This window comes from Streptopelia decaocto (assembly GCF_964273445.1).
Source record: "Streptopelia decaocto genome assembly, chromosome: 4".
Lineage (NCBI taxonomy): Eukaryota > Metazoa > Chordata > Aves > Columbiformes > Columbidae > Streptopelia > Streptopelia decaocto.
The window spans coordinates 25952696-25966563 of NC_138658.1; the positions used below are offsets into that span (position 1 = coordinate 25952696).

The 13868-nt window shown below is 39.3% G+C and overlaps 1 protein-coding gene across 1 annotated transcript in view; it reads left to right on the forward strand.

Annotated features, from left to right (window-relative positions):
* The window catches only part of ANTXR2 (ANTXR cell adhesion molecule 2), a 122574-nt gene that overhangs the window by 70630 nt on the left and 38076 nt on the right, over positions 1-13868 (forward strand). The window contains exon 16 of the mRNA XM_082050326.1: positions 1118-1198. Coding sequence (XP_081906452.1) covers positions 1118-1198 — 81 coding nt within the window. The remainder of the gene's footprint in view (positions 1-1117; positions 1199-13868) is intronic.

The window sequence follows — 13868 nt, forward strand, 5'->3', positions numbered from 1 at the left end:
TTTCAAGTATTCCCATTCAAATGTAATATGCTATTCTCAAAGTTAACACCTACTCAGGATGGATAGCAGGAGCAGAGTTTTTAGCCCTAAATGCACTCCTTCATTGTTACATGCAACATTCTGTTATCCTTTCACAAAAAAGGGATGCATCTTACAGTAAGAGTATTAAAATATATGGAGGCTTTTTTGGCATTTTGTTTATCTCAATGTATTTCTAATGAAGCCTAAAACTACAATGTTTGTAGCTGTTATACTGAGTTTTAAACATTGAATTAAACTCACTACCAATCAAGAAAAATAAAAATTACAAAGCCTGACAAACAAGCGAAACACAATAAACAGCATCAAGACATTTTCCTCTGTAGATGCCATGAGTCACTTGCAAACCCATAACAAGCTCTTCTTAAAAACTGAAGTTGGGTAAGAGCACAGAATACACAGGTTTAGCTGGGAGTACAGACAAAGCTATTCTGTCCTCACAACTTCTTATCAGAAGTCCTGAATATGTTGTCCACACACACACACATGCACACTCTGCAACCCATCTGTGCAGAGCAGGATGCTTCTGACAAGCATCAGAGCTGCCATGCATATTCCTGCACAGGCAGTCTGAGCACTCCCAGTGAACCTGCTGCATTCAGCACCTGGTAGAATCAGCACAGAGCACAAGTCAGCTGTATACCATGTGCTGAGCAGGTTTGAGCCTTCCTGAGAGCAACAACCTTGCTGTATACATGCTGTAAAAACAAACACATTAATGTGGGAGAAATCTCAGCTGGACATGTGGCAAAATCAGCCCCAGGTATTGGCAAATAAACATATTACTTCTAAATCACTCAGAAATAAATGTGGGTTAGATCACAGCTAGTCTGCTTTCAGTGGAGGTGATAGTGGATTACCTTGCATTCGCCAATGGGAAAAAGCAGCACCACAGCTATGTGGTGTGGGTGATACAAGCCTAGGTTTATACTTTGCTTATCCAGCTCTGAGGAACTGGTGTTCAGTTCTGCCAGTAAATTTATCCGTGGATCTCCTTGGACATTAACTCAGCATGTGTGATGTGCTCTCCGTTGACTGATTTTATCACACTCAAAGTCCTGGTGCTCTGTTGCCACAGGGTCGACTTGATGCACTGTGGGCGCTGTTACGAAGACAGTATGACAGAGTCTCTTTGATGCGACCACAGCAAGGAGATGAGGTTTGTATGTGGTGAGCGTGTCTGCTAGAGTCAGCAAAAGAGGGGCATGTTACAGCCAGGCTTTAGCAGATGCTGAACACTGGCAATTCTTTGACCTTAACTAAAGCAAACAGTGCAGCTGAAAGAATGGCGCAACAGAGAAAATAATGCATTGGGGAAACAAAGTATATTGAAAGATGCATCACACTCACCAGCCAAAGTAATGCTGCAGGAACACGCATCTCCTGAACACAGGATGTTTTTCGTGTGTTCAGCTGGAAAACAGTAACATAGCACAGACTTCATGCAGTGTCCACTCTCTGTAACAAATACCCAAATCTTTCTTATTTCCAGCTATTTATAAGAGTAGAATTTGACTATCATAATACTAAAACAAAATAAAATTTCATGACCACAAATAGCTTTCATGCAAGTTGCTTCACCTCCCTTTGCACTTACATACCAAAGGTGACTTTCATAGAAAAAAAAGTGAGGAAACTTGTTTCTTAGACAATCCATTCTTCTAGAACACTCATGACCCATGAAAAAGTGGCCTCCACTACAAAGACAGCTATGACTGGGAAGTAGAGGAAGTAAGAGTGACTATTTGAACCTTTTATAGTAAAGCTAGATAGTGTATTTCTGATTGTTATTCCTTAAGAAAGTATTACTTTAAATCTTAGCATTTATCTCAAGAACTGATGTATCATTAAGGTATTTCAAATCTACTGGAACCATTCAGATTCCTGTTTGTGGCACATCTAAAGAGAGATAGGACCAAACTGCTTCCTCAGATTCATAGCACAAAGCAGCAGTGTGCAAGAATGCTTTTTTGCCACATATGCATCTTTATGATGACATATAAGAATTAGAGAGGTTAAAGAGGTTAAAGGGAGGGAGTTACCTTTGAGAAAATGAGAGATAGTCAGTATTTAGATTATTATTTTCCTGACGATGGGGATGAAGTTTGGTACTGTTCTAATGGAAGAAGAAAAGGTAAGATTTCATTAAGACAAGTGTTGGAAGAAGCAGAATGACAAAAGTGCAATACTAGAAAGAGTGAACACAGTCAAATCCTAGTGTTATCATTCTAGTTGTTACCTTGGCAAGTTATTTACTCTGTGTGTGGATAATACATGCTACAAGCAACTGAATTAACAATAATAAATCTACATACAAAATATACACTGCAATGTAGTTTAACAGGTGAATTGAATGTAAATAGGAACGTAGAAGAAATGGTGCCTGAACAGGCTAAAAAATTGTCAGTCTAGCCCTGTTTTGAGGATTTCTGGCTATAAAGGCAGGTAGTTACTGTAAAAACTGCCTGGGCAGGGAAGGCTTTGTTGAGCCATTGTGAAGTGAGGCATCTGTCTTTTCTGGATGTGACAGGAAGACACCAGCATCTTGGTTTATGAAAAACAGAGAAGTAGCTCACTAATCTCTGGTATCCCCACTGAAAAAAGGAGTAGAATTGTACTGATGAATAAAATCTAAACCAACGGTCATCAAACCTGTAACACTCTAGGAATGCAGTTTCTGTCTGCACAGTATTTCACATCTCGGGGGAAAAAATAATTAAATCTTTTTACTAGTTTGTAACTTGCTAGGTACAGCTCCTGCACTGTGCCCCAATGGGTTAAAGTCAATGAATGGATGAGCAGTCAAGTGTATGTGCAGTGAGATATACATAGACATACTTTGGAAGCATTGTTATGGTAAATAGCAGCCACATAGTTGTCTTGTTTTCTTTTCTTTCTTTTATTGTTTAAGAACTTGTTAGTTTCCATTTGTAGAATTCATTGCTGAATTCAAGTCCTTGATCAAGTAATTGAAATTTAAGCGTGAAGTATCAAAGCACAGTGAGCTTTTTCTTCCTTCTCTCTCTCCTCTCCCACCTCTTCCATGTTGCCAGGTAGTACCGAGGGTGGCCCAGTTTGAGGGCTGCACACAGTTTAGTCAAGAAGCTTTGATTGTGGATGGAAGTCCTTGGAGTCATAAATTTTTCAGCTAGCAATCCGTGAGGTTAGAGAAGCTTATACAGGTGTGAGCTAGCAGGTTGCTGCCGACATCTGTTTTGAGTGGAGGCACAGGTCCTTGGCAGCCTGCAGCGAGGCTGCAGGATTGTCAGCAGATGTAGTTAAGAGTGGCAGAACAGTTTTGGTCTCACATTTGCCGCCTGGGGGCTGAAACACTAAAGGTAGAGTGGGGGTGGACACAGCTGCGCTCCCAAACATGCCTCAGGCACAAATAAAGAGATCTAACATAGTTTGACTCTATTGTGGTGGGGAGATGAGGACACAGAGCCACTTCAGAGACAACTTAATGCTGCAACATCTGCCGCCAAGTTTCCAGGGAGTGACAGGGGACAGCAGGTACAGATCGAAGTCTCCACATAAACAGCCTCCATTAAGCCATGAACTCTTTTGAAGGGCTCCCATCAAACATAGTAGAATCTGCAGCAGGAGATTTTGTTTTCAAAGCTGTGTTTCATTTTCTGCACTAACAACAGAATCTATAAATGATGCATTACCTTACTTTCATACTCCTCTTTATATTTTCTTTCCTTTTTTTAATTAAAGGGGTAAAGAAGATTGAAGCACATTAGTTTTGGGGTACTTTGACAAACCAGTTAACTGCCTGAGGGTTTTAACTGAGGGTATGGCAACCTTCAGTCCTCAGCGTTCCATTCAGCTAGGAAGCAGAGCTGATAGTGGGTGCTGTTAGGGTGGCACGGTAGAGGAGTATCTGCTGTTGTTTCTCTACTGTAATACCTTTACCACCAAGTTTGTTACTACATGAGAAGAAAACTTGTCACAGGTTCACAACATGCACGTTAGAGTCTTGTTCTTTTATCTAAATTCTTGTGTTTATTTTCTGAGTTGTAGTTTAGCACCTAAAGGCATTTCAAATTCTTTACATGACCTTGTTGCTTTGTGCAGTTTGATACTGGCTGAGATTCTGATCCTGTGCACATTTATGCACATAAATAGCTTTAAGTCCACAGACAGCCTATGGCACCTGCATTTAAGATTTTGTGCTATCAGGAAGCAAATATCGTGACTGGTAAAGGAAAAAGCCCTGCAACTAATTTTAGAAGAATTTCTATAGTAGAACTGTTGAGTACTTTCAAGCTTTTTTAACGTTACAAAACAGCCTAGTAAAAAGGATGACATTTTTACTTGTTTTTAATTTTAAGCCTATTACCATTTACTTGCTTTAAAGATTCATTTATAATAATAGTTTCAGGATTAATAGAAACATCTATTTAAGCTAATGTTATTTTGTGAGCATCTCAAAGCACACATAAAATAATTATATTCTGCATTTTGACTCTGTTAGCATCACAAAATTTACAGTTAGAAACACTGACACTATTATATTCTTTGAAATGAGGCTCATGTTACTGTTCCCTTCGTGTTTCTTCAGTAATTCCAACACTGGGCATAGGCAGAAAATACTACATCAGCAGCACAGACTGTCAACTGTAGAGTGCAATAGTAATTGGTGGAAGGCTGAGGCTTCAAGTGCTTTAAACTGAGAGAAAACAGACTGTTTTGAAACAAAAGACTAGCTGCAGTGCCTAGGAGTACCCCAACTGTCAGCTCTCCACAATGCTTTAACAGGGTTCAGCTGGCAGCTCGTCATCCACCCTTGCAGCAGAGACGCCAGCACTATTACCAACTTAGTGCTTTCTAAATCACTTAGCCATGTTTGCTTGCCTACAGCATAATGGCAACAAGAACAAGACTAGTGATAGCATGATTTTTTGTTTACTTCTGTGTTCTCTAAAATCTGAATGGTTTGTCCGTTTTCTAACTTTAGAGGACCTCCTTCAAGAGAATGAAGATGATTTGGCTTTTTTTAGTTGCTGAAAATTGTTGAAATGTGTACAGAAATAACAAGTTGCAGTTAGAGAAAGATTACCGTGGCTACTTTGAAGCAGTGCACTTTATGGTTTAAAAGTTTTAAAAATCAAACTGCACCTAGCAAGAAGTCGTATTACAATGTAAAACTCAGTTCACTGAAGCTCCTTGTTAAATGATAGTATGGTATAGCAATATTTTAGTAGAACATGGAAATTATTATGCTAAAGAAAATTGTTGACTCAGAATTTGAAAAAGAAACTTCAGTATCATTCATATAGCAAAGTTTGTTTATATTGGATCTTCTAAATTCCTGCAATGGTAAAGAAGATGCAAAACTAGTTAGGAAGTATGAAAGATTAAAAAGGAGTTAAAGAACATCTCCTTTCCTTAAGTGTTTTCTGCCAAAATATTCCTTCTGCCATTTCTTCCAGTGGGAATTTGTCTGTATAGACCTGAGAGTTAAAAGCTAAACTGGAGCTGAAGTTTTTCTTAAAACTTCCAGAATAGACCCATATTACCATTACAATTATTAAGTTCACTGTTACAGAAAGTGGAAGAAAACATTTGAGAGTATTCATTTCATAGAATAGAATCATCGACTAGTTTGGGTTGGAAAGGACCTTCAAAGCTCATCTAGTCCAACCCCCTGCCATGAGCAGGGACATCTTCAACCAGATCAGGCTGGTCAGAGCCCTGTCTAGCCTGGCCTATTCAGACTGAATTCAGAGGTCAGTCTCCAAGAGAAAGCAATGCATCCTGGTGAGTGAAGCACTGAACAAGACTTCAGAAAAACAATCGTCCCTTGGCCTCCCTGAAAAAGTATTTTTTTGGAGAGCATACTTGCCCCTTTTGTTAAAATGGCAACTGATATCAAAGAACCAAGCATGATTATGAGCTTACTGGAATTTTCTTGTGCTGATGACCCAGATGAATATTCTGCAATTAAAACATGTTACTTAAAACATGTCAGTCGTAGTGATTCCTCCAAAAGGATGCTCATCGTAAATGGGGATCACAGTTTCACTTTGTTAAAACTGGATTGCAGGCTGACATCCAGGAGGGTCCAGCCTGTCTACCTCTCAGGTGCTCCACCCTACCTAGAGTGGTTATGTGAGGTAATATCTTAATAGTTAGATTTGCTAGCGGTCAGTCAATGAACGCAGTAATCATCTTTATTAAAAGATGACGTTGCTCTGATGTAATGACAAATAAAGATATTTTCCCATCTAGGTAGGCAGTCACTTCTGGCACTCCTTCCCTTTGTGCAGATGAGCACTGTTCCTCTCTTTAAAATAAGCCTTCAGAATTTGTAAATGTGAACACCTGTATGAATGAAATAAATCTACTTGTCAGTGTTAAGGTTATGACATTTTTACCAATTTGACCGTTACTCCCAGAGTCTAAAAGACCTTGTGCATGTCCTTGGAGGCAGTTCCATGCTGCTAAGCGTGGTTCTTCAGCTGTAGTGTTGCCATTGCTGATACCCTGTTTTCCTGAAAATAAGACAGGGTCTTACATTAATTTTTGCTCCAAAACTTGCTACTTTTTTACATGTATAGCTACCTGGACACTATTTAAATTGATTTGTTTATGAACTGTAACTAGGACTTATTTTTGAAGTAGGGCTCATGTTTCAAGCATCATCAAAAATTCTGAAAAATCATGCGAGGGCTCATTTTTGGGGAAATGGGGTAGAAAACAGCAGGCTATATAGTTGGGTCATGGTCCTGATGGAAGTACTGTCATGCCAGCATAGAATGTACTTTTTGTGAAGCAATGATACACTTTAAAAGAGCATTTTAAAAAGCTGAGTTGACAGGAGAGTGTGCAGCCAGAAGAATTCTTGCTTTATTAGTTTACAAATAGCTATCTGAAAGATGAGTGCCTTAGACCTCCTAAAATGCAACAAATAAACCATACCTGCCATCATGGCAGCCTCACCTTTGCTGGCAATGGGGATAATGCCTATTAAGAATGGAAAAGTCAGTCTTTTCTGTGTGGAGTATGAAGTTGCTATAGCTGTCAAGTATCATCCCTGCTACCCTAAAGAGCATTACAATTCTTCCCCCAGTCCCAAGCTGTACTAAAAAGAAAACATTTCATTTGGCAGTTCAGTTTTTTTTCAATAACTGTTTGTCTCACTGGGCATGATTCAAAAGGGAAAAAACAAATTTGTTTTCTTAATTCTGCAAAGCATATTTTTATGGCATGGTTTGCAGTAACACCAGTTATATCACTACTTGGCTTCCAGTGAAAAGAGGGCAGTATATAGCTAACCAAACCCAGCTATAAAACACAGCTTCTAGCTTGGGCACAGCCCTTATGTATAGGGAAGGCCGATGTAGTTTATGTTAATGTCGAGTATCTCATTAGTCCGGCTTACAGAGAGACCGACTACCTTCAAGAAGCAGCAAGAAGCAAGCTGACAGGTTAATTCGGTCACCACTCTCCAGAAGAAACGTGACAGCTTTAACTGTCTTGGGCACCCAGATTTATGAACTAGTCCTCTGCTCCTAACCAGATTAGTTCCTTTTCCATTAACTGCTGAAAGTAGGGCAGCTGTCCGAGCGGCTGGTTGTAAATTCAATAATGTCTGCTGTGTTAATCTGTAGGCTTTTCAGATGAAGAAAGCAGCAGATAACAGGATTAAAGTTTCACAACCCAGGGTTTTCACAGCCCGAGATGCGGGTGGAAGGGCATAAAGAATGACTTCTGTCATTAATCTTAAATTGATTGCCAAGAGGTTTTAATCTGGGTTATTAATTAGGAAGGTCCTTAACACACTGTCTACATATCAACATCAGATGCTCTTTTGGGACTTCTGGGACATATGGCCTATCTTATATTTACATTCACACAATTTACACATACATACATTTCTGTATGAAAAACTCTTATATGTATATATGCATACAAATAGCTGCATGCACAGAGGCATCACACACTCTTTAACAAAATGTGATAAAAATGAAACACGGCACATGGGTTAAATTTCCACATAATAAACATATATACCTCTATTTATATTGATATGCATATCAATTTGTTTCAATTATATATGCCATTTATCTGTGTTATCTTTCACAGTATCACAGTATGTTTGGGATTGGAAGGGACCTCAAAAGATCATCTAGTCCAATCCCCTGCTGGAGCAGGAACACCTAGGTGAGGTCGCACAGGAATGTGTCCAGGCGGGTTTTGAATGTCTCCAGAGTAGGAGACTCCACAACCCCCCTGGGCAGCCTGTTCCAGTGCTCTGTTACCCTCACTGAGAAGAAGTTTCTTCTCAAATTTAAGTGGAATCTCTTGTGTTCCAGCTTGATCCCATTACCCCTTGTCCTATCATTGTTTGCCACTGAGAAGAGCCTGGCTCCATCCTCATGGCACTCACCTTTTATATATTTATAAACATTAATAAGGTCACCCCTCAGTCTCCTCTTCTCCAAACTAAAGAGACCCAGCTCCCTCAGCCTTTCTTCATAAGGGAGGTGCTCCACTCCCTTAATCATCTTTGTTGCCCTACGCTGGACTCTCTCCAGCAGTTCCCTGTCCTTCTTGAACTGAGGGGCCCAGATCTGGACACAATATTCCAGATGGGGTCTCACCAGGGCAGAGTAGAGGGGAAGGAGAACCTCTCTCGATCTACTAACCACCCCCCTTCTAATACACCCCAGGATGCCATTGGCCTTCCTGTCCACAAGGGCACAGTGGCTGGCTCATGGTCATCCTGTTGTCCACCAGGACCCCCAGGTCCCTTTCCCCTACACTGCTCTCTAATATGTAATTTCCCAACCTATACTGGAACCCGAGGTTGTTCCTGCCCAGATGCAGGACTCTACACTTTCCCTTGTTAAATTTCATCAGGAAATTTCAAACGGAAATCTTTGCTTTGCAGATTTAAGTAATGTTTTAACTTCAGTGCAGCACATGTCACTGTGTGCCTCTGGCCATTCAGGCACATACATGTCTCAAACAGAATCATTATCATTTTTATCTTTCACAGTATTGATGAGTTAAGGTTCAGGCCTTCACTTTTCCCTTTTCTTATTTTTTAAAAAGTTACTGTAGGGCAGCCAGAATGGATAGAGGTCCAGCTATCCATAGCTGCCTATGTGATAAATCCCAGTTACACGGCTTTGACATTTACCAAAGTACTGTATGCAGGAGGAAATACTGAATTATTATTCAAGCATATAAACTTGGCAAGAAAATGCTGTGACAGAGTCCTGACATTTGAATTTTGTGCAGATTCAAACTGTGCTACAAATTTCTGCAGTCTTTCATTTCTTTACAGAAGATTGTTTACATGATTAATCTCATGTATGGAAATAGAGCTGGGGCTGAGGAAGCCTTTTGTTTCAAGTCCTCAGTGGCAGTGGAAGATCCCTGTTTCTTACTAAGCATGCTAGGCCATACTGTGTCTGGCTTTCCAAAGCAAAATGCGGACATCATAAGAAAGCAACTGCTTAGTTATTCAGGAGCTGAAAAGTGTGCTCTTAAAGCATTCACAACAAGTAAGATTGGTTTGAGATAACTCGGACTAGAGAAAAGGGCGTAACTACTGGTTTTTAGGAAGAGGAAAAAAAGGCCTATAATCAAGGAGGACTTCCAGACAACCGAGTCAAAGAATTTCCCATTTTTTCCTGGGAAATGGAGATCTATCACTTGGTACACCTAAAACTATTCTGTACAAGGCAGCTGTAGTGCTGTAGGCATCTCTGTCAATGGAGGAACACACAAAACAATCTGCAAGCTATTCCGTCATGTCCTTCTTGGGTATTGTGTTGCCTCTTGAAACCGTTATGTGCAACTCTTGCTCATCTTCTGCAGTAAATTGCATCCAGTCTTCCCTAATTAGAGATGTGCCAACCATTGCACCATCACCCAGTGGCATCCCATAAAAGGGCCCAGCTGCCAAAGACTTGCTGTGGTTTTCTGCTTCAACTTGGATTTCACAGGAATTAACTGCTGGCTAGTTCCAGAGTATTTTGGCTCTTAAAAAGGAATTCATTTTGACTCATTGTTAAGGCATTTCTTTATCAGAGTCCCACCTGTGGAAAACTTATGGTATATGTCCTACATCTTCTTACTCTTGCAACACATTCATCTTGAGCAGCCTGTATAGTTTCATTCGGACTACTGGACTATGTGGCTATTAGTCAAGTCCTGCTTTGTACCTGTCATTCAGCAGCTATTTGAATCAGGCTGTAATTTTTCTCTTTGCATGTGAGATGCTTCTGCTGAGAAGGAACAGTATGGTAACAACAACATCCCAAGAAGGTATCTTACTGATATGGCAGATAATCCACTGTTGTGGTGTCTTCGGATTTTTGGTCTAAGTCAGGAACACCTCCATGTTGGCAGATTCAAGAAGAGGTCAGAACTTAATTTCAGGCAATGGCATCATTTTTTTCCACCCTGTCACAAATTTGAAGTCCAAGAATGAAATTAATTTAATGACCACGTTTCCTTGACATAGCTCTACATCTGCCTTTTCTCTATGAGTCACAGATAAAGAGAGAGAACTAAAATAATTTGAAACTGTGTTGTAGGCCACAAACACCAAGAGCAGGTGAGAAGCCTTTCGATTGCTCACACAGAATCAGCAAAGAATTTTCTTTAGCTCTGTATCCGTACCTCTGTGAATTTGCTTTTTGACAACATTTAAATGAAAATATTTTATTTTGAGCAAAAATAACGCATTAATCATTCAAATTGCCCAAGATTATTAGGAATGGTATTAGGTATTCTCCATAGCCATAGGAGTGAAATGTCCCAGTGTTCTTCAACAGTGATTTGGCATGTTTTAAAAGATTCAGACTTATTTCACTGCCATTTGGAGGAAAACTAGTACAAATACTTTATGTCAGCAGGGATGAGTGACGATGGAAATCAACTGACCAGGAACCAGAGAGGAAACTTGGTGACAGAATGAGGTGACTCATTTCCTTTGACTTCATTGTGCTCTAATTCTCTAACCAACAGGGAAGACTCAAGAAAACATCAAGGCTATTTTTACAAAGTGAGAGTTTATGTATCATCTTGAAGGTGTTACTATCACCTGCAGGTACCTGTGGCAGCCTCAAGGAGATTTACTCACTTAAGATGAATTTATTATAAGCTTGTGCTAAGTTGTAGCTAATTGAGTTCAGAGTATGCTCAAATAGGCCCAGCCAGATACTCACTGTATCTACACAAGAGTATCTGAACCCTGAAAGCAGGTGCACATGCTAATCATTTCATGCATGCAGATTTTTTCATTAGCTTTAATACAACATTATCAAAAAGAAGGCGGGGTGAGGGAACTGGTCAATTATCTTGACATTGATTGCACAGTTCTTGCACAATGAAGGAATGAACAAGAAGATAAAAAGTTGGGAAGGACTACAGCACACATTCTGCTGAATAGTGCAATTATATGTTAGAGGCAGACAGTGGGGAGAAAAAGAAAAAAAATGATAAAACCCTATATTTATTGCTTCTGATCTTTTTACTATATTCCCATAATTCAAAATTATTTTTGTTCTCAAATGAATTTTTGCAAGTACATTATAAACTACAGATCCATTAAGAATTAGCAAAAAGCCGTAAATGCTCAAGCTATTAGCATTTTTAAATGACTGAGTCTTCATAGGCCATAATATTTTCTGAACAGCTCAACTGTAATATCTTTATGAAGTGCCTTCGAGTAACATACACCTCTTCATCTGTTTGTAGGCTTTGTCTAAAGGGGAAATTTCTACCTAGTAAAAGAAGTGACTGTGCCATATGTTGCCAAACCCATTATACTTTAAGGCTGACGCTGACATCCATCCATAAATTAGAATGTCTCAGTACAGCTGATTTTCGTCCCTCAACAGTGTGACATAATGGCACGCCCTCAGTCTTAACATTTAATTTTAATATTGAATGTGCTGCTTTTTGATGGCTTGTGTTACAGCCTTCATGTAATTTAAACACAATCTTAAGAAAAGTTAATTTAATTACAAGTAATAGAGTTATTAATGCTGCTTCATGTCACTAAGTATATATGGATGCATACAAATATGCTCCTTTCAAGTCACTCTGAAATGAACTCTGATAACTATGGCAGACAAAAATGCTAAATGAACATCAATCACTTAAGTTTAAATGGGCTAATCTCACTGTCTGTCTTAAACAGCCTCTGTCTGACTGCTAACCAGATGAAAGGGAACAGTTTCACTGACGTGCAGCCTTTGAATGTTTGATTTAACCCTCTAAGGACAGTACTACGATTACCATTGTGTTGCTTGTACCCTAGGACTCAGGATTTCTCATTCATATATAGGGACTACTTTATTTTTTATACACATTTCTATCTGTAGTTTTTTAACACAAAATCTTTAATACTTAGTCTAGTAATCCAAACCCTGCAAGTTAAATCAGTTTGATCAAATTAAAAATTATTACATTTTCTTGGAATTCATTATCACTTTTTTTTTTTCACTGGAAACAACAGAAATCCTTTAATGGTCTGAAATATAAATTTCCTTGCTGGATGCAAAACATTACTGTCTGATCAGAGAGGGTAGATTCAAGTGGAAGTGCACAGTAGCTAGAAACACATTTTATATCTTTCTGTGCCGAAGTAGATGTATGATATTTTATTTTACATCATAGTACAACATAAAACCTGCTAAAATTTGGAATGGTTGTAAAATGATGGACAGGTATCTTTAGGAAGTTGTAGAATACTATCCCAGAAGAAAGTTGATTATTTAGGGCCGAACATTTTCAGAACAGCCTAACGGCTCTTAGGATATTACTTCATTCTGTGGAAGGACTTTCCTAGCAAACCCAAATACACCCCAGCGTAACAAACTGTAGCAGGTCTCTAAATCATATAGAATTGCCTCTAGAAAACAACTGCTTATCCCAGGAGAGAGAGATTATTTTTTAGGGCACATTCTTATGTCAGTGCTGCCTTTTTGCCCTGTTCCTGGCTCCATTCTCCAGCTAGCATGGACTGCTCCATTTGCCCTCACCGCTGGAGAGCTTTGCTTGCCTGTCTTAAACCCAGAGTGTCTATCACAGTTGAACCACATGTAGTCACAGGTCATTTATTTAATTTCATTAATAAAATAATAACATCCATAGGCTAAGACTTCTGCCTGCTAATAGTCAGTTTGTATCTCAGGCAGTGGAGGGGAATGACCTTTTGTTTGTGCAGTTATTTTCATAATGATATTCAGGGTCAAGCCTAACAACCTGCCAAGCATGAGTAGGAGACATCGGTGCCCTTTGGTAGTACGACATAGATGTACCCCAAGCAGATGGTCAGAGATCATAGGTGGCTAATGAACTTGACAGAGCATTTTATTAAGATTATGATAGCAACCAAGTATGGTTTCTCCCTCTGGTAATGACATTTGTAACAAAGAAAGGCATGTAAAGGAAAAATGGACTATGTTTCTGTTGGATCTAGGAGTCTGTGAATTAGAATTCTGTGATATCTCCATCTAGTTTCTCAAATCCTATGGCTTTAAAAGTTCAGTGGTATATGCTGTCTTGTGGTCAGCAGAGTGAAAGAAACTCCTAATGGATGTAGGTACTAACTGGAAAGAAACTGGCATGATATTAGCTCCACCATGGTATTTTTGTCACTGACTCTACCCTTTTAAATGAATTAGCCACATCAGATATTTCAAAGTTAGTTACCATTCTCCCCACTCTGGTGAAGAGAAACAGAGAGAGAAAGAAAATGAAAGAGCAAATTTCAGTAGGTTTGGCCTTGCAAAGGCATATCAAGGACTTGCATATATAGGGCGCTGTTAATACCTACCTGCCTGTTGCGGATTTGC